Raw genomic sequence first — 19283 nt, 5'->3', positions numbered from 1 at the left:
GTAGGGAAGGAAGCTATATCAAAGCAAAGGTTCTCTATGTTATTAGGAATAAGTTAATATTAGACTGAACTAGAAGGCTTTAAGTTAAGCTGTATATTATAATCCCTAGAAGAGCCACAACAAAAACTAATTGAAAAATTTACACCGTAAATGAAACCAAGCCAAACCAAACAAAAAAAGCATTAAAGTGATACATTAGAAAACATATTTAACACAAATGAAGGTAGTAATGAAAGGTCATGGAAACAAGAAAAACAACAAACAACCCCCCCCCCAAGACATGGAAAACAAACAACAAAATGGCAAATGTAATTCCTACAACAAAATTACATTAAATTTAAATGAACTAAATACTCCAATAAAAAGGTAAAGTTTGTCAGACCGGATTAGGGAAAAGAAAACAAAGCAGGACCCAATTATGTGCTGTCTACAGACGACATACTTTAGATTTAAAGGCACAAATAGGTTGAAAGGATGGAAAAGATATACCAAGCAAACAGTGACCAAAAGAGATTTGGAGACAAAATCAATTTAAGACCAAAGAAAATGTCGAGGCGCCTGGGTGGCTCAGTCAGTTACGTCTGACGCTTGATTTTGGCTCCGGTCACCATCTCATGGTTCGTGAGTTCAAGCCCCGCATCAGGCTCCATGCTGCCTGGGATTGTCACCCTCTTCCTCTCTCTCTGCAACCCCCTTAAAACAAATAAACTTGAAAAAAATGAAAGAAAATGTTGATGGAGACAAAAAGGGACAATTTATAATGAGTGAAATGTAAATTGAGCAAGAAGATACAATAATTTTAAATATATTTGCACCTAAAAACGCCTGCATAAAACATGAAACAAAAATCGGTAGATTTAAAGGGATAAACGGAAAGACGATTTAAAAATAATGACTGGAGACCTCACCACACTACTGTCAGTGATGGACAGAATAACTAGACAAAAAATCAGGAAGGATGTAGAACAATTGAACAGTGCTGTCAACCAGCTTGACCCAAAAGACATGGATAGAACACTCAACAGAGTGGAATGTGGGTGGAACATTCTCCAGGGTACATTTTCTATTCATACAACGAGCCTTAGTAAATTTTAAAGGATTAATTCTCATCACGGTGGAATTAATGGAATTAATTTATGGAATCAGTGCAGTCCCTATCAAAATTCTAGCAGGTATTTGGTTTTGCTTTTTTTCAGTAACATGACAGATGACAAAATGATCCTAAAATTCATACGGAATTTCAAAGATCCAGAGTAGCCAAAACAATTTTAAAAACAAAGAACGGAGTGGGACACACACTTCCCGATTCAAGCTTTACTATAAAGCTACAACAATGAAGACAGCGTGGCACTGGCGTAAGACATACGGATCAACGGAACAGAATTTAGAGGTAAGAAATCCCTATATTTATGGTAAGTTGATTTTTAACAAAAATGCCGAGCCATTTAACTGGGGCAGAGGATAGCCTTTTTAACAAATGACGCCAGAAGAATCGGACATCCACGTGCAAAAGAGCGAACTTGCACCTGTAGCCTCATACCGTACACAAAAATCTCAAAATTGATCCTGGAATTAAATGTACAAGCTAAAACGATAAATACGTAGTAAATAACATAAGAGAAAAATCTTCAAGACCTTAGATTACGCAAAGATTTTTTAGATATGATACCAAAAAACCTAGTCCAATATCTAAAAAGGGGCAAATGAGACCCCATCAAAATGCAAATTTTATTCTGCTTCGAAAGAACTATTCAGAAAATGAGAAGACAAACAATTGACTAAAGAATATAGTTGCAAAATACGTATCTGATCGAGGGCTCGTATCCAGAATGTACCAGAAGTCTTAACAATAAGAAGACAGCCTAGACAAAAACTGGCATCTAAGATTTAAGTAGACGTGTGAACGGCCAATAAGCACGTGCAGATATGCTCAACGTCGTCAGTCACCAGGGAGGGCAGCTGTGACACCGACACGGAGGTGATTTTGTACCCAGTGGAGGGAGTCTGATAAGCAAGAATGGCAGCGGCACACTTGGGAAAGGGCAGAGGAGACGGGAGCACGGTTGTGTCCCGTGGCCCATCCATTCCACGCTTCAGTATCTGCCCACGAGAAGTCAGCACCGACGTCCACACAAGGCCTTGCGTGCAGATGTTCTCAGCAGCATTATTTTTAACGCCCGAACATCTGAGACAACCGAGTGTCCAGCCCCTGGACCACAGACGGGAAAGGCATGTCACAACCAGACGATGGAGTGTTACTCAGCCAGAAGGAGGATTGACGTGCTAACACACACTCCAGCGTGGTGCACCTGGAAAACACAAGGCCGAGTCAAAAAGCTGGACACAAACACCCCCTGTTACGTGGCTCCGTCCGTGTGAACGTGTCCAGAAGAGCCAGACCTCCAGGGATGGCTTTAGGTCTGCATCTGTTACGGGGCTTAAGGAGCTTCCTTCCAAAGTCACCCACGTTTGTTAAGACACTCGATGCCAGAGGCAGAACGGCTCTTTTGAAGCTGAAGGCTTGTGTGTGTCACGTACGGTTTTTCCTTTGTGGAACACGTACGGTCCTTGGACTCCTTTCTTAAGGACAGCTGGGAGACAATTCTGTTTGTATGTGGCATAAACACAATGCTGGCGGTCGAATTTCTCGGGGGGGGGGGGCGCAAAACTGCGTGTGCTTCCACATTATCCCCTATTTAGCCGACGTAGGGACCTTTTGGGGGCACGGCCAGTGAGTGGTACCAGGGGCCGCTCCGTTGGTTGCCTCGTGGCGGCGTCCTCGATTTCCCACCGTCAGGCATGCAGCCTGTCCATCGGTTTCCATGTCGGGTGGGTGCACGGAGCTGGGAGTCCCTGTACCTTTCTCTGCTTGAATTTTGAAGCAGGGTTCTTCCTTCCTTGCAGATTATAACGCGGACACTTACACACACTACAGAACAAAGAAGGCCTGTTCCTTTCTGAAACATCCGCCCTTATCGGGCCCAGGGGACCCCGGCTAATCAGAGCCTGATACTGCGCACAATGGGCCGAGTCAGCCAGACCACTCCCCGCCCTGGGCGCACGCTGTCGCTGCAGAGCCAGCGGCCGGTGTTCTTTTGTTCTGAAATGGGGCAGACAGTGCAGGATGCAGTCATCGGGCCTGGGGGCGGCGTTATCAGCCCCCCGGCCGTCCTCTCTCCCACCCAAGGGTGCAGGCTTCCCCAGCACTCGGCCCTATCAGGCCCCACAGCTGCTGTTAGTTTAGATACGGCAGGAAGTGGGCCCGGAGGACAGTGGCAGTTGATGGCCCTCGGCGGCGTCCAGAAACGCCTGTGATTTGCCTCGGGTCTGGCTCTAGCCCGAGTCCACCGCAGGGGGGAAAGGGGGAATGTGCCACAGAGACACCGTCTGGCCACACAGATGTAGGGGAGCCTGGCTGCCACCTGGGGCCTTGGCTGGTCACTCAGAGCGGGCAGCTGGGCCTGAGAGCCCAAAGTGGGACCCGCTCATGGGCAGCACCCTTCAAACCAAAAGGAAGAAGCCTGGGACCCCGGACCTGTGCACTTCCTCCGGCTAGCCCGTGTAGCTCTTTGTTGTGGAAATGGCTACAGACCTGTCAAGACCCCAGGGAAAGCCTTGTTGTCCGGCCCCTCTGTCCTTTCTGCCCCTGACACGGGCAGATGGTTCTGATGGGGCTGAGAGCCGTGGCCCAGAGACAGCTGGGCTGGAAACCGGGGGCAGGTGCCGGCCGGCGGTCCGCATCACGATGGGTTCCCCGCCGGGGTGGCTCTGAGAAGTCCACGGGCTCGGCGCTGCCTGTGCCGGGACCCTCTGGGTGGGGCAGACCTTTCTCCCCCACCGGCCCCTCTCGGGCTTGTGCTGGAACCGGTTTCCAGAAGGGACTCCAGATAAGACAGTGGCGCCGTTACGGCCCTAGCCGGCATCTGAGAACCTTTCTCGTGAGAAATTGCATCTCGGGACATTTCCCCTGAATTGCCATCCCCAAACGAGATCGGGGAACAGGGAGCGTGCCCCTGGCCGCGGCACGGCTGCGTCCCGGGTGGGGAAGGCCGTGCTGTGCCTGCTGCTCTTGGCACACCTCCCCGCCTTCACGGTGTCAAACCTCGAGTCGCCTTCATTTGCACTTTGCTTTTTTTTTTTCCACGGTAGCTGTTGCCAGCAAGCCGTAAACTACCGTATATCACTCAGATTTAAGAACCTAAACTTTAAAACAAATTAAACTCTTGTTGACATTGTAATAAAAATCAGAATGGAACCAAGTGGCTCAGTAGAAGCAAACTTCAATTATTTTTGTGGATTTAAGATTGTTTTCTGGGATTCCCAGACTCCCAGCACAGCGAAGTTATTTCCTCTTGGCAGATGGCTGGACAGCAGAAGGGCGGTGGACGGAGGGAGGGCGGTGGCGCTGGGCCGTGCGGCCTGCCTGTCAGCGGCGGGCTCGCTCTGGCTTCGGCGGGGGTGTCTGCGGCCACACTTGATAAAGCCACAGGACAGCTTGCAGTGCTGGGGCTGGGAGAGTGGCATGCCCACATTTTTTTTTACGCACTTGAATTTAAGAAAAGCGCCCAAAACCTGCTTGTCAAGGTCTGGCCGCTCATCGAGTGTTTGTCTGGATTAAAAGCGTGGGAAGCACGCGTCGGACTGTCGTTGCGAACTTTGTCCAAACGCTGGAAAGTGCACAGAGCGGCCGCACCCGCCCTCCGCTCCCCTGGTCCTTATCTCTCATCACCCGTTAACCACGGTGTTGATGCTCTGTCACTCTCAGAGATGGAAACGGTGGTTTCCACAGGACCAAGTGCCAGCTTTCCATCCTGCGTGCAGCTTCCTGTCCCGATAGGGCGGAATGAAGTATGGCACGGAGACATACGGATGGAAACTGGGTGATTGATCACTTTGGTGAGCATTTCCCCGGAGGCGTGGCAGGCTCCCTGGGGGTGCCTTTTGACCTGGGCTTTCAAGCGAGCCTTTTACCAGAATCGGCCCTTCCCTGGCCTGCCGCTTCCTCCTCTGTTCTGCTTCCTGTTTCTGTGTTTTCAAGGCCAGGTGGGCAGCGGGGCCCAGTGCACACGGCCCGGAGCCGTCCCCAGCTGCCGCCCTGCTAGGTGGGCAGAGCCTGGCGTTGGGGAGCCGGCGGGGGTGGCCGGGCACCGGCACGGCTCCTACCTGCCGCCAAGGCGCAGCTGGGAGGAGGCCCCTCTGCGCTGGGAGGAGCTGGGGCCTGGAGTGTGGGCTTTGCTGAGCAGACGGCATCCAGCACATTCATTAAATGCTGGGAAGGTGAGGAGAGCTTCAGGACGCACAACCCTCTGGGCGGTTTCTTCCTGGCGCCCCTCGGTGTCCCGAGCTGCAAAGAGCAGGGCCCTGGGCACCGGGAGCATCTTTGCAGACACTCGGGGGACTCTTAGAGCAGCTCTGGTCACCGTTGCATCGGTGACCTCCACTTGAGCAGGGCTTCCTGAAGTCAGCACTCAGATGGGTGCGTGGAAGTGTGGCCAGACCTCTGGCCACTTGTGGGGAAGGTGGAGCCGTGGTGGAGGGGCTGACCTCGGGCGCCTAGGCCTGCACTGTGCCCGGGACCCCGGACCTGTCCACTTCCTCCGGCTAGTCCGTGTAGCTCTTTGTTGTGGAAATGGCCACAGACCCGTCAAGACCCCGGGGAAAGCTCAGACACTGCTTTGCCGTAAAGTTGCCCACGCCCGATACAGAGCCCCTTCAGTCTGAGCTAATGTCTGTTGTGCACGCATATTTCTAAATAGCTCGTTCTCTGCACGTTGCCTCCTTTTGAGGACACATGTTAAGGCTTCTCCGGAAGCCAATGTAGATAAACAGAGAGAGAGTTAATGCCAGATTTTGCAAATGGATGGCTCATAGCCCCACCAAAAGGAAGAAACCCGGCAGACGCGAGCCCGCCACGTGGCTGGGCGGTGACATCGGCCGGGCCTGAGCAATAAATGCCCAGAAGCCTCCGGTGAGACTGTTACTTAGCTCTCGCTCGGTCTCCTGGAAACTCACGCAGAGGATCCGTTCAACTTTCGAAAGAGGACATAACAAACAATATTTGCAGATTCCTCACTCTGTTCCGGCATCGCGGGGCCTTCAAAACACAGGCACACCTCGGTTCTCTGGCTCCTCGAAAATTAGAGGGGAGTGGGCAGAGGAGGTCAGGCAGCTGACGATAGTCACAGTTGAAATAGCGGTTCGAGAAGACAGAGCCAAGCTGCCGGACCGCTGATGACCGCGCGCTTGCCTTGAGTCTGGGGACCTAGAGGTGGTTTTGGGAGGACTTTTCAGGAGAGTGAGACCGGCTGGGTTGTAACAGGCTGTAACCTGTCCCGTGTCTGCTCCACGTGGACAGCTGCAGATGCGTGGGCCTCTGAAGGACGTGACCCGTCTCCAGGCTTGGGTTCCGTCGGGAGTTCGGAGCAGGTAGACTCCCCCCGGAAAGCAGCTCTGAGAAAGCTGCAGACCCAGGCGGGGTGCTTCCGCGGGCCCCCCGCGTCCTTCCCGCGTTCGGGCGACGGCTCGGGTCTGTCCTTTCGAGGAGGGTCGGAAACGGCGGTTCCACCTGAGGCCTCCGGCCGAGAAGTGGTCTTCGGGAGCGCAGTGACACAGCCAGACCGCTCCTCTTGGTGGACCAGGGGCGCGCGGTTATTACATAAAGTCAATTAGAGCGCATACATGCCGGTCCTGCTGATTTGATTTAGAACTCACGAAAGCTCCAGTAATGGGCAATTACAAGAAACTTAATGGCCCTTTATACTGAATGCAGCTTCCGTGGCACCTAATATACTGTGATGAATTACTCATTATGTGCAGTGTTGGAATAGCTTCTATAAAGATTAATAATCAGATAATCAATACAAAAATTCAATCTTGGGTGTTTTTCCACTCCAGGGTCAATATGTCCTCCAGACCAGGGGCCTGTTCCCTGGGCTGTATTTGGCGGCCGCTCCCTCTCAGTTCGGTTGTCTCTTCCACACACAGAATCTCTGAGAGGAACTTACCAGCTCGGTTTTGCACACGGTTTTCTTCCTGCGTTCTGTGATTTTTCTGTTCAGATCTTCACAGAATAAAGAAGCAGGCTTCGCTGCTGGTCAGTTTTCTCAATACTCACAGGAACAATTCCTACCCTCAAGGTGGGCTCAGACCAATGGGGCCCGTGAGCACGGGAGTGGCAGCAGGTGGCCCTCCCCCGGGGGGCCAGGAGAGCCAGGAGCAGGACGCGGGCGTCCCGGGTGGCAGGGTGAAAAGGTGTCTTGGTGCAGAGGACATCGCTGGGGGTGGGCGCTGCCGTGGGATGGCCTCGGCCGCCCAGCAGCTTCCCCAGGTAGCAGCCGAGGCGCCTAGGCTGACCGGCAGTCACCGGCTCCTCCCGGGCTCCAGCTTGCCTCTGAAGACGGTGTTGGCATTTAATTATGAAAGTTTCAGACGCGTGCAAGATATGATGAATAGTGCGGTGGGTCCCCAGGGCCCTCACCCAGGTCCACACTCGGGGCGGGCAGGACACGGCACTCTGTTCCTTCTCTGCCCTGTAGCGGTCGTTGCTGAGATCGCAAGGACCCGGGTCCTGGACCTCGTGTCTGCCGCCTGCCATCCCGCAGGTACAGACGGCTGTTTAAGCGACCACTTTCTTATGTGATTACAGCAGGGCAGCCCCGCCTGACAGAATTACTCATGGTTCTCTGGTAAGGTGAGGATCTACTTCAAACTCACATTAACTGATAAGGTGTGGTTTCACTTCCCGTGAAGCCAGGAACAGGTGGGCTTGAGCCTTTCCTCTGCCTCCGTGATGAGCGGCCTCTTCTGACCAAACCCGGCAGCTGCCAGGCGGGTGGAGGGCGCTTGGCCTGCGCTCGGCCGGCGGGCGGTCTGGTGCGGCCTGCCGAGGCCCAGCCGGTGCACCGTCGTGTGGACGCTGCCGATGCCCGCAAAGGATCGGGAGCCACTTGCTTCGTTAGCGCCTTTTGTGTTGAGGACACCGCCTGGTGTCCCCGGGCAGGGAGACAGGAGGCAGCAGCCCGATGGTCTCTCTGTCTCTCTCAGTCCACTTCACGTTGTTATTTTTTAATTAAAAGCAGCTTTTTCGGTCTTTTATTTTTTCATTTCTGTTAATTCTGCGTGAATAGAAATTGTATATTTCGGGGGAATGTGTTTTCTAGCAGCACAAAGAAAGCCCTGGAAAAACGCTGGTGGTTTAGTGATCCCCAGGAGCGACTGTGGGGTGAGTTTGGCGTGGATACAAAAATGGGCCAGGTGATAGGGGAGCATACGCCCGCCACACGCCCGCGGAACCCCCCAGTCATGTGGCCGGCCCGGTCCCCACGGAGGCTGGAGTTTCCACACGGGCGTTCGCATTATCTGGGGTATTCGGGCTAAATAAGGAAGCAGGCACTGAAGGCAGGAAAATTATTCTGTTTTAATGGCTGACAGTCCCGTGTGACAATAGTATCTGCCAGTGCCAGCCCCACACGCAGTCGGGAGGGTCATGTTTTATTAAAACCGTGACTTGTTGTCACTCAGACTTCACCGTCCCGGTCCCTCCTTCCAAAAATAGCAGGCCCCGTGGCAGTGGCTTATTATGATTAAAAAGATAAAAATAAGTGAAGGCTGAAATGGGTCCAGGACACCCGAGGTAACACGGGAACTTACTTTTTAATGAAACTTGAGAGACGGCCTCATTTTCCACCGCCTCACAAAGCGTCTTTGAAAAAAGTCAGAAAAGTAAAACAGGACTTCGGTGATGTTGCAACTCTGCATTTTCAGAATTGCCATGGTTGTGACAGTCCTGCAGAACGGCACCTGCTCTCGCCCGAGGCCGTGCGGGGCCGGGGACAGCACCGGCCACGCCAGGTGGGGGCCGCATGGACGCTGAGCCCGCCGTCCACACCAGGCCACGGACGGAGCGCCCACCTGTGAACGAGGAGGTAGGGACGGCGGACTTTGTAAGACGCTGCCTCTTTTAAGAAATTAAAACCCCGCACGAGAGACGGCTCCAGCTTTCTTCAGCACCCACCCGTGCTTGGGGGGAACAAAAGCGTGTTCTTCTCTGCTCCTACCTTTCCAAGCGGTGGCTTTTATCGTGACGTTTTCACGCACTGCCCACGCCTGCCACAATGCTTTCAATCACCAAGGAGGTCTGGCTACGTCTGTGCAGCGGCGCGTGTGAACACCGTGTGTCCAGCAGGCCACCGACCGCGTGGACCACGCCCTCCGCACGGAAGGTCTCGGCAGCGAGGACCCGCGCGCTCGTTAGGGTTTGCGTCCGGTGGCCTCCGCGTCCCAGAACCACTGGCCGTGGAAAGGTTCACACGGCAGACACTACCTGGCCAGCGATATTTCTGGTTGCGCTGCTGTCTGCCTAAATTATCATCCTCTCGGGTTACAGCGCTAACTTTAGCTAACGGTGTATTTTCTGGGAAAGTTAGCAAATACTTTTTAAAATTATCTTTTAGTTATAGGAATGGGGAGAACGGCCTTCCTGTTTTGTTTTGCTCCTCACAAAGCTATTTTGGCTCTCCCTTAAAAATAAAAATGTCTCTGATGAAGGGCACGCATTTTGCCGTCCCTCAGAAAAAACTGAGTAAGCGCGTACCAACCACCCTCGTACGTTTCTTGACACGCGGTACGTAATTTGGCCGTGAGCTTCGAGCGGGCCCACGGGACGAGACAGTGCCGCTGTGGCCACAGGACCTGCGCCCAGAACTTAATCCTGTGTGGATCCTTCAGGCCTGTTTGTTTCCCACGTGGCTTGTGTTTAAAGGACAGCGATGGCTTTTGAAAAGTCGTCCTCTTCGTGAAAAAGCGGCATCGTGGCCTGTCCTCAAACCAGAAATGAAAAAGGAACAGTGGCCCTGCCAGGCTGACTGTGAATTTTTAAAACTTCCCGGGACAACTGTCTCCTTAGCAGAACTAACCTCACTATCGGAAAGGAGGAAGATGCTTTAAAAATGTGTTTTATGTAATCAAGTTAACGAGTACCGACGCAATCGATATTTTTTTCAAACGGCAGACGCGAGAGTGTTACTTGTGAAGTATAGCCCTTAGCCGTCTTCACTGAACTCTTTTAAAGCAAAGAAAAAAAGTGGCTGTGGGAACGTTGCCGAACTGGATTTCTTACTCCCGAGGCCCAAACCCAGCTCCCGAGGAAGTCGGCCCAGTGTCTGTGTGGACACCCGCCTCTCCCGTGTCCTCCCTCCCCGAAGCCCCGCACGTGGGCCCCACGACCCTGATGGGTTGGTTCCTGCCAGGGAGAGGGGACAGAGACCCCCCCGCCCACGGTCCCAGGCCTGTGGGGCCAGGCAGAGGCAGCCCGGGGGCGTCCGTTCAGTTGTTTCGCCCCGGGCGACACTCAGGGCTGCGTCCGGGGCTGTCGGCGCTCTGTGACAGACACGGGGCGCGCGGCCCGTGTTTGCGTTAGCCCACGACACGCCTACACGGAGAGGTGCTCTGATCCTGTAAAGAATGCACACGCTGTGCAGGAAATACTGAAACTCAACACACGGAAATGACCCCCGCCTCTCGGCACCGTTGTGAGTCTCTGTGAGCGCGCGTGCAGCGTGGCCTAGCCCAGGCCTCCGCTGACATGCCCGAAAGTCCATTCTTCCCACGGACAGGAAACTGAAAGTTCACCGGAAAGTGCCAGTCCTGCGGCACGTCGGCTTTGGAAGCAGGCTGGCTGAGCACGCGCTGGGAGCGTCGACGCGTCCCCCTGCCGTTCAGAAAGCCAGCCTGGAGAGCCTGTCCCCAAGGAGGCCGTCGCTCAGGCCGCTGACGATGCTGTGTGAGGCCTGGAGCGTCCCCTGCCCTCTCTGGGCCCATCTTCGAAGAACGATAATAACATCCGCCTCCCAGAGGGCTGGGGAGGGTGCCGTGCGGTTCATGCCTGTCTTGCGCTCGGCACGCACAACTCCAGCCGGGAGGTTGGTTTCTCCGTTCGGCGTGGTCACGGCATCCCCGACTCGGAGGGCAGAGAGGGGTCTCGGCCAAGCCCCCTTGTCACGGAGGAGACCCTCAGGCTCCAGTCAGGCGCAGGGGCAGGGTGAGAACAGGACCCAGGTCGTCTTCCTCCGGCCCTCCCGCTGCTGCGTCCGCCCTGAGAGCGGGTGTCTGGGGCGCAAAGAGCTCACGTCGGGTTTTCCGGGGAAGGTCACAGGCCTCCGTTCATGAATCTCTGACCCGGCGTTTAAATGGCGCGGCAATCACGTGAAGGGACTTGAGTTCTGAGAAAGTTAGAGGATCGTGGGACCACGAGGAGTTGTTGGCTTTGAAGTGGCTTCATTCACGGCCCCGGGCACCCCCCACACCCCGCACAACAGGGGTCGGGCCGCCTTTCAAAACAAGCACCACCTAGATGCTGGGTCGTTTCTGTCACTTTCTGGGGATTGCTTTCCCTCCCAGAGTCTGTTTCTATTTTAACTCTGATCGCACAGCGTCCTATAGTTCTTAGGATCTAAGGGACACACTGTCAGGACCCCGGGTCTCCTTTCTAGTCTTAGGATGCCGTCATCACTTCCAAGCCCCTGTCATTTAAAGTCAAGTACAGATGCACACACCATCACTTCTTCCCTCGGGGTAGGAAGGAGGGCTGTCGCGGAGGAAGTGTGGGGGCCGAAAAGATGGACGGCACCCTCCTCCCCAGGCCGGCGATGAGCGAGCTGCCTCGGAGGCCGAGAGAGGCCCCCACGGGCAGGCAAGGTGTGTTGACAGCGGGCGGCTGTGCCAGGCCATCACATCGGAAAAACAGACTTAAAACCGGTCGAGTGGGCACACGTGGTGAGAGCAGGGCCCGTGTCAGGCGGGCAGCGTCGTGTCAGGGCCTCCGGCAGACCGTCCGTGCGGCGCCTGGGACCGCCGTGCCACGCCGCTGGGATTTCTGAATGAAGTTTCCCGTACAGCGTGTCAGCAAACCTCTGGCTTTGATATCTGTGTGATCGAGTTGAGGGCGGTCAGTTCCCTTTGCTGTTTGTTTCAGAGCAAAGGAAATGCTGATGTGCGGTGTTCGTTCTGACGATGCAGTGGAAAATTGGTGGCCGTACAGACACCCGAGTGGTTCCTGGTTCCTCCGGTCGCTTGCTTCTTCTCCTCCTTGAAAAAAAAAAATTTTTTTTCAAGGCACAGAACAGCTAGTACAGGAGAAATGAATGAAAAAAGTAGGTGTTTTTAGCACAAACGGAACAGAATGCCACATCTGTGTGCATGGCGCCAGTGGGGGGTGGTGTTTTAAGAGAAGCCGCGGAAGAGGGGAACGCGGCCCTGCCTTCGGCCCTTCCCCACCCTTCACGCCGGGTTCTGAGCCCCGAGCAGCCCTGCGGGCACAGAGGGGACCAGGGGCAGGGGCAGAGTAGAGGCCAGGCTGGGAGGAGGGGGCCTGGCGGGCGCGGGCGCGGACCCTGGGCTGGCGGAGCTCCTCACCCGTGAGCCCGAGGGCCGCCGTGGCCACTTGCCGAGCCTCCCTCCCACTCTCTGCTTCCAAACCTGCGACCGCGGCGTCTGCCTCCCTCCCCTCCCTCCTGGGACTGTCGCGGGGGACGGCAACGGTGCGCGTGCGTGTGTGTGGGGAGCGGGGGGGGGGGGCTGCCTACGTGCGGGGCCGACCTGCCCCGTGCTGGTTCCTGACATTCTGATTGAGATCCTTGGCCGCTTTCGCAAACCAGGAATTCCGAAAAGGGGAAACTGGGCTTATAAGCGAGGCGTCAAGAAGGAAAACATGTTCAGTGAGGTTCAGACCCTCGCCGCCCCCTTCGGTCACGTTGTCTCAGGAGAGTCCGACAGAAGCGCACCAGGGGTAAACCGAGGCCATTTCACTACAGCACGAGGCTGTAAAGTCCGTTTTTTTCAAAATGGTGTTGAAAAGGAAACTCGTTAGATGAAAATACAAAAATTTTACTTAATTTTAGAAAGGACCCTTCACTGATTACTTTGCGAACTTATTTGTAAATCGCCGCGAGATCTGTGTGTGTTGCTGGAAGGTTCCAGTGACGGTGGACAGATAACGTGAGCGGAGGTGAGAGCGCCTGCCTGTGCTTTGTACGTTTTAGACTTTAAATGTTAAAAAAACACGAGTTTTCTTTTCACTCCGTCTCAGATCTGCACATCGAGGTGGCGCGGGCGTGTGTGTGTGTGTGTATCCTGCACACGTATCCCAGAGTAAAACAAGAATTCAAACTGCCACAGAAGTTTCAGGAAAAAAAACAGTAGTTTCCACCTTGGGAGCACTTGAGAGAAAACTTAAATACGAGGGAAAAAACCTTTCTCATTAAATTAAATTGTGGTATAACAGCTCACCACATCCTGCTGCAGGGACATCTGACACTAAGCAAAGCAAAGGTTCCTCTTTTAGGTGTCTGACAAGCTGCGAGGGTCACATGTTACCTGCAGTTCAAAATACTCGTACAGAGAAAAAACCCTTCGTGTCGGTGGAAAAGCTGAATAAGAAGATGGAAACTATCAGCAGAGAGGAGACACTGTAGGAAACCGTAACAGAGAGAAAACCGCCCCCAAAGTCACCAGCACAAGCCCCTGGGGGCGGCTGTGGACTCACGGGGCCTCGGAACCGTGACCTCACGGAAGACAAGTGGGAGGCCGTGGCCAGGGTGAGGCCAGGGGCGACGGGACCCCGCGTTCTCGTCCTCAACCCGGCCCTCGGAGCGCTCGGGCCCTGCCTGAGGTCCGTCTGGAGCGGGAGCCATCGTGGCTTTCCCCGCAAGGCCAAGGCACAGATTGTGAAACAGCGTGGCTGTGCGATTGTCCCGCCCTCAGTTGTGCGGCCGAGCTGTGCGGGGGACCTGGTCCACCTGCCCCTTCTGTCAGCTGCGGCTGCCCCGTGCGCTCCCGAGGGGACCTCAGGGTGGGTCCGAAGGGCGTTGGCGTGTGCGCGTGGGTCCTGAGCGCGGTGCTAAGGTGCCTGCCGCGCTGTGACGCTGCTTGACGGTGCCAGGCCTGGAGGACGGGGGCATCGGATGACCGCTCGCTTCCGGCCGGCCGTTGCTGGGAGGCAGGCGGGGCCGGTGACTTCTCAGAAACCCACGGACGCCAGTGACGGGCCAGGAGCACGGCCCTCCCAGCCCTCCTGAGACCCTCCTGCCAGCCTGGGTGGGGGCAGGTGCCAGGACAGAGGGCCGTGACGCGCTCCGCCGGGTCCCTGGGCCGCTCAGGGTGCGCTGAGTGATTTCCCTACCCCCACCCACCTCGGGCTCCCCCTTCAAGGTTCAGGTGACCCGGTGGGCAGCAAGGGGAAGCCCGCTCCTGAGGCTGCTTCCCCTTTTGTCGTGTCACACAGATGTTGTTTTTCCTGTGCTCTGTGTAACCCGGGCGAACTAGAAGATTCGTGGCTGCTTTGCTCAAGCCTCCCTTCTATTGGTTGTCCTTATTACCCGTCAGACGTCCCCACATTCCCAGATACGACTACCCCTCAGGTGTCCCCACATTCCCTGTCATCGTTACCCCTCAGACGCCCACACATTCCCAGATAGCATTACCCCTCAGACCTCCCGACGTTTCCCTGCCATTATTACCCCTCGGACCTTCTGAAATGCCCCGTCACTGTTACCTCTCAGACCTCCCCAACTTCCCCGATATAATTACCCCTCAGACCTCCCCACATTCCCCATCGTTATTCCCTCTCAGACCCTCACACTTCCCCATCATTATTACTCCCTCTACCTTCCCACATTCTCTGGCGTTATTACCCCTGTGACTTCCCCACATTTTCCCTCATTATTAACCATCAGGCCCCGCAGATTCCGTCATTTTTCTTTGTCTGGCTCCCTCACATCTCCGTCATTATAGCCCCTCAGAACGCCCCGACTTCCCGGTCATTATTGCCCCTGAGAACTTCCCCCCCCACCTGGTCAGTGATCTCACTAGGGTCGCATCTCTGGTCTGAGACTTCGCTGTCCTTGGCAGTGGAAGGAGCAGTGACACCCAGACCCCCGTGTGTGTAACTGACAAGTCCGGCCCGTCCCTCAGGGCGTCCTGTCCAGGAGGGCGAGTCTGCACAAGCTGTCATGGCTGAGTGTTGCAGCCCCCGACCCAGGCAGGCCTGTGGTGGCCGGACCCCCCGTCCCACCGTGCCATCACCTGCCGGGCCCGGAGCCCAGACGTCGCCACAGACGCCCCCCAGACTTCCATCTGAAATTGGGTCAGGAAGGGCTCCTGGGCCCACCGGCCTGGTCAGCGTAGGAGGATGTGAGACTTTTAGACTTCTAAACCGCCCGGTGCCACGCCGGCCGTGGCGACGTGCTCTGTGGGGGGGTGGCGGTCGCCGCCACCTCTGCCAGCTGCCACCGCAGGGCTGGGCTTTCCGCACGCGGCTTCGTGCCGTCCTAAGGATGTCCCGCCTGCCCCGCGTGGTCCGGAGACACACGAATGGCAGGAGGACCTTCTCTGCGCCAAGGCAGGGCCCCGAGGAAGCTCGCGCTCGTCATCCTTCTCTGTGCGAATGTTCTTCTGTGTCAGCTCTTCTGCAAAATACCAGCTGGACGCGCGCCTCTCGAAACAGAAGGCCCAGCAAGTGAAGCGGGAGGCAGAGGGGAGCTGTCGCTGGTGGCCCAGGCCCTTGTGCCCGTGCTCCAGGGGCCCGTGGCACCTGGGACCTTGGGAGCGCAGGGCAGTCTCGGGGTCAAGTGACGGGGGAGGCCGTGTGGTCCGGGCGGCGGAAGCGGGGAGCACCTCTCCCTGCCTTCCCAGGTGCCTCGGCCGCGCGTTTCTCAGGGCTCTCTAGCGGGCCTCGCAAAGCTGGGCGGCCAGAGTGTCGCAGAGAAACTGCGTGTGGCTGACCCCTGGGACGCTCCAGGGACGGGTGTTGTCCTGAGAGCTGGCCTGAGCAGCCGGGCCTCATCAGCAGCTGGGAAGAGTCACTCGCCCGGCGTGAGCCACGGCCCCTCCGGTGTTTTGTGCCTGAAGGTCAGTGCCATCTTCAGAGAAGGTGTGGCTCGTGCATCACGTCCGTGTCCCCGGCAGATGTGTCCTCTGCAGGCATGCTGGCCTGGCGCCCACTCTGGCCTGCTGTGCTTCTGGTGTTTGCATTGAGTGACTCATCCCACCCCCCACCCCATAGGCGGCCCCCTTGCAGGCCGCGGGTGGGCCTGGGCACAGTGTGGGACGCCATGGCCCTGGGTCTGAGCCCGGGCTGCACCTTCGGGAAGAGCTGGTGGCCTGGGGCTTCGCGGGCAGGCTCCCGCCTGTGAAGCCGGGCTGTTATCAGCACCCATATGACACAGTTCCTGGTCCCCCCAACCCCGTTTTATTATTGTTGTTCTTAACAATAGTAGGGGTGTCGAAAGGGCATTTAGGGGAGGGGTGGGGGTGATGACAGGTGTGCCAGCTGCCGGCTGCAGGAAGCCGCCCTCGGACCCGCTGGGGCCTTTGCAGAAACACACGGAATTTATCTGGGCGGCAAAGGGAAGCCCGGGCAGTTCCGTGACGTGAGCGTGTGCTCCCCACCCCCCCAGTTCTCTTGGCAAAGTGGGCCGTGGGGACGCGTCCCCTGCCTGGGGGCCGGTCACGGGGTGGAGAGAGGGATGTTGTGCAGCTCGCTCACGATGGCCTTTGCCAGCTTCGCTCATTTCCTCTCCTGCTGCCAAAAACCACACGCTGATAGTGGACATGGACGAGGAAACAAAAATGGAGGAAGAGCCACAAACAAAGGGAGGCCCTGGCCGCTTTGTGGTCGGCCCTCCTCTCGGACGTGGCCTGTCCGACGACGAGAGCAAGGAGGAGGGTTCTCTGAGCATGGACTTCACGGGGGTGCCTCCACCTCTTCCCGTGGAGACGCCAGCTGTGCGCTCCTGCCTGGAGAAGACGCGCTCACGGCACCCGGACCGGCGCCTGGCGCCTCTCCCGGAGCCCGCCGTCGCGGGGCCGGTTCGCAACCGTGCTTCTGGACTAGAGCGGTAACCCGACCACCGCCGGCCCCTGGAGTCGTGGAGCCGGGTCCTGGACAGCTGCGTGCTGCCGGCTCAGGGCACCCCAGGCCCGCGGTGGGGAGCAGGAAGGAATTCCATCCTGCCCAGAGACCCCCTGTCGTGGGCTCCGCGAGACTGCCCGAAAGCATGGCTGATGGGATTTCTGGTTCTTACATACGCTTCTGGGCAGAGCAGCGTTTCCCTAATGATTTCTCCGTTGTGTTTTCTTGCAGTAAATGAGATAATCCGGAACGATCTCTCCAGCACCAACATCTGATCGTAGCTGGCGACACGGAACTCGCTCCGAAGCCGCATGGTGTCGACTCGGCCGCTGACCATTGAGCTTCGGCACCAGGACTTCAAGTAAACTGAGCAGAGCCCTGGTGCCGGTCAGATCCCCGGCTTCATGAAGATTTGCATTGTCCGCTCACAGAAGCTGCCCGGCGGCTGGCGGGACGGGCCACTCCTCCCGTGTCAAGACTGAAAGGGGCGCGCCTCCCACGGGGGGACTCCAGTGCTGGAAGTGCCTTATTACGCAGACCCCAGCATCGGGGCGCCACGGGGGAGCCCTGAGTCTGCTACCAGGAGAGTATTTGTAGGAGCAGAAGCTATAAAGACACTTCATCCTGAGGCTTTCTCTTGTGTAAATTAGGAGAATACTGGCAAGCTAGGTAGGCATTGTGAGAAATACCTCACACGTGCTTCCTGCTTTTTCTCAGCTTTCCTCGGGCTGCAGCGTGCAATCTGTTGCCTCATTCGGTGCATCGTAGAGACCTTCTGCTTTGTCCTCGCTCTCGTCACCTGCCCCCTCCCCCGTGTTACTGGAACCATAGGATCGTTAATTGTAGCATGCTAGGGTTTTGTTTTTAATCTGGCTTTGAGCGTAGCGCGCGTAAGATGACAGCACAAGATAGGCTGCTGGACGAAAAAAGTCTGTCTGCCACACGACAGCTCTTGCGTTTGCATGTATGTACAGATTGGGCACATATTTAAGTACAGATAATAACGACAGAGGCGGTGACGTCCGGTCTTTGCCCAGCGAGGGCTGCCGTGTCAGCAGCAGTAACCAGCGTCCGTTCCGGAAGGTGCATCTAAGACAAAGCCTGGCTTTTCAGCTGCGTGCACTGGGCCCACGTCCCTCCAGCGGGCCTTCGTCGTCTCGTGCCGTCAGCCGAGCACTTTAGAAAGCCGGGAGACGTGCGTTCGCAACGCCTGGATGCTACCAGACGGCAGGTGGGACAGTCACTGTAAATAACATCCCAAGAGGAGTGTAATATATTTGTTCAGCTGTAAGATTGTTACTTCACAGAAGCCTTATATCTCCGCTTCATCTAAGACAACGATTACCAAAAACGTTTTAACACGCAGCGACTGTAGTGTGTTTTCCGACTAGTTACTGTTAACGGATAGGTTAGTGTAAGCTTTACTACTGCGTTTGTGCAATTAACAGCTTATTACACGTTGTTCCTAGCAGTGGCCTGTTGTTCCACGTAACCAAAAAGCATGGTCTAATTGGCTAACCTAATAATTGTGCCTTAGGAATTCATGCCCCCTCATGGAACATGCCTGAATTGCACCCGCCGGCGGAGGTCGTAAGTTACAATAACGAAACATAACGTCACGGTAGAGAACGCTCTCCCACAGAAACGATGATTTTAAAACTGCTCTTCAGTGTGGTTATGTCTTATTCTTGTCTGACTCCCAGAAAGGACACGGCCCCGAAAGCCACATCTGTAGCATTTGCACACAACTGCCACGGGCGACGGTGTATGGCTCCGCGTAGACGTGACCCCGCTTCTCCCAGGCTGCTGCCCCGCCCGTAGCCCAGACCGCAGCCCGCAGTTAGCGCCCCAGGACTCGCATGGAACACTGCTCGGTAGGCTGTCCTAAGGAGAGGAGACGTTTGGTATTTGTGTCCGCTGTCTGTGCTTAGGAAATAGATCCAATAAAGCAATATTTTTTTGCCGGACGATCTTAGTCTGCCGGTGATTCATTACGTGCGCGGACCATCCTACCCGGCTCTCAGGGACTTCCTGCGGTATCTCCCGGTTCCGCTGGCATCTGCACGAAGCGCTGTGGGGCAGAGCCGTCCCGGCACGACCACAAAGCACCGGCTGCCCCTGCAGTGGGGTCCCCTCCTCCGCGTCCGAGGAGAGGCCTGCACGGAACACGGAAGAGGCGGCCGTGTGGCCGCGGCCGCAGATGCTCTAAACGCCGCGCTTCAGAGCCGCTCACCCAGGCCGGGCGGACAGGGAGCTTTCACTCGAGCCAAACGCTTCCACTCCGAAGGGCGACCCGGGCGAGGCTGTGGCCACGCGCACGCCCGCGTGCCACGCGGCCGTCACTTGGGAAGATGACGTGTGTCCGCAGACCTGTTGT

The 19283-nt window shown here is 56.1% G+C and overlaps 1 protein-coding gene across 3 annotated transcripts in view; it reads left to right on the top strand.

Moving 5' to 3' along the window:
* The window catches only part of NFATC1 (nuclear factor of activated T cells 1), a 101610-nt gene extending 82737 nt beyond the window's left edge, over nt 1–18873 (top strand). For all 3 annotated transcript variants that reach the window (XM_049620334.1, XM_049620336.1, XM_049620335.1), the window contains one exon: nt 17138–18873. In XM_049620334.1, coding sequence (XP_049476291.1) covers nt 17138–17181 — 44 coding nt within the window. In that variant the 3' untranslated portion in view covers nt 17182–18873. The remainder of the gene's footprint in view (nt 1–17137) is intronic.
* Nucleotides 18874–19283: the final 410 nt, after the last annotated feature.

This window comes from Panthera uncia (assembly GCF_023721935.1).
Source record: "Panthera uncia isolate 11264 chromosome D3 unlocalized genomic scaffold, Puncia_PCG_1.0 HiC_scaffold_8, whole genome shotgun sequence".
NCBI classification, from domain to species: Eukaryota; Metazoa; Chordata; class Mammalia; order Carnivora; family Felidae; genus Panthera; species Panthera uncia.
Note: the sequence above shows the minus strand (reverse complement) of the source record. Positions and strands in the feature narration are given on the sequence as shown.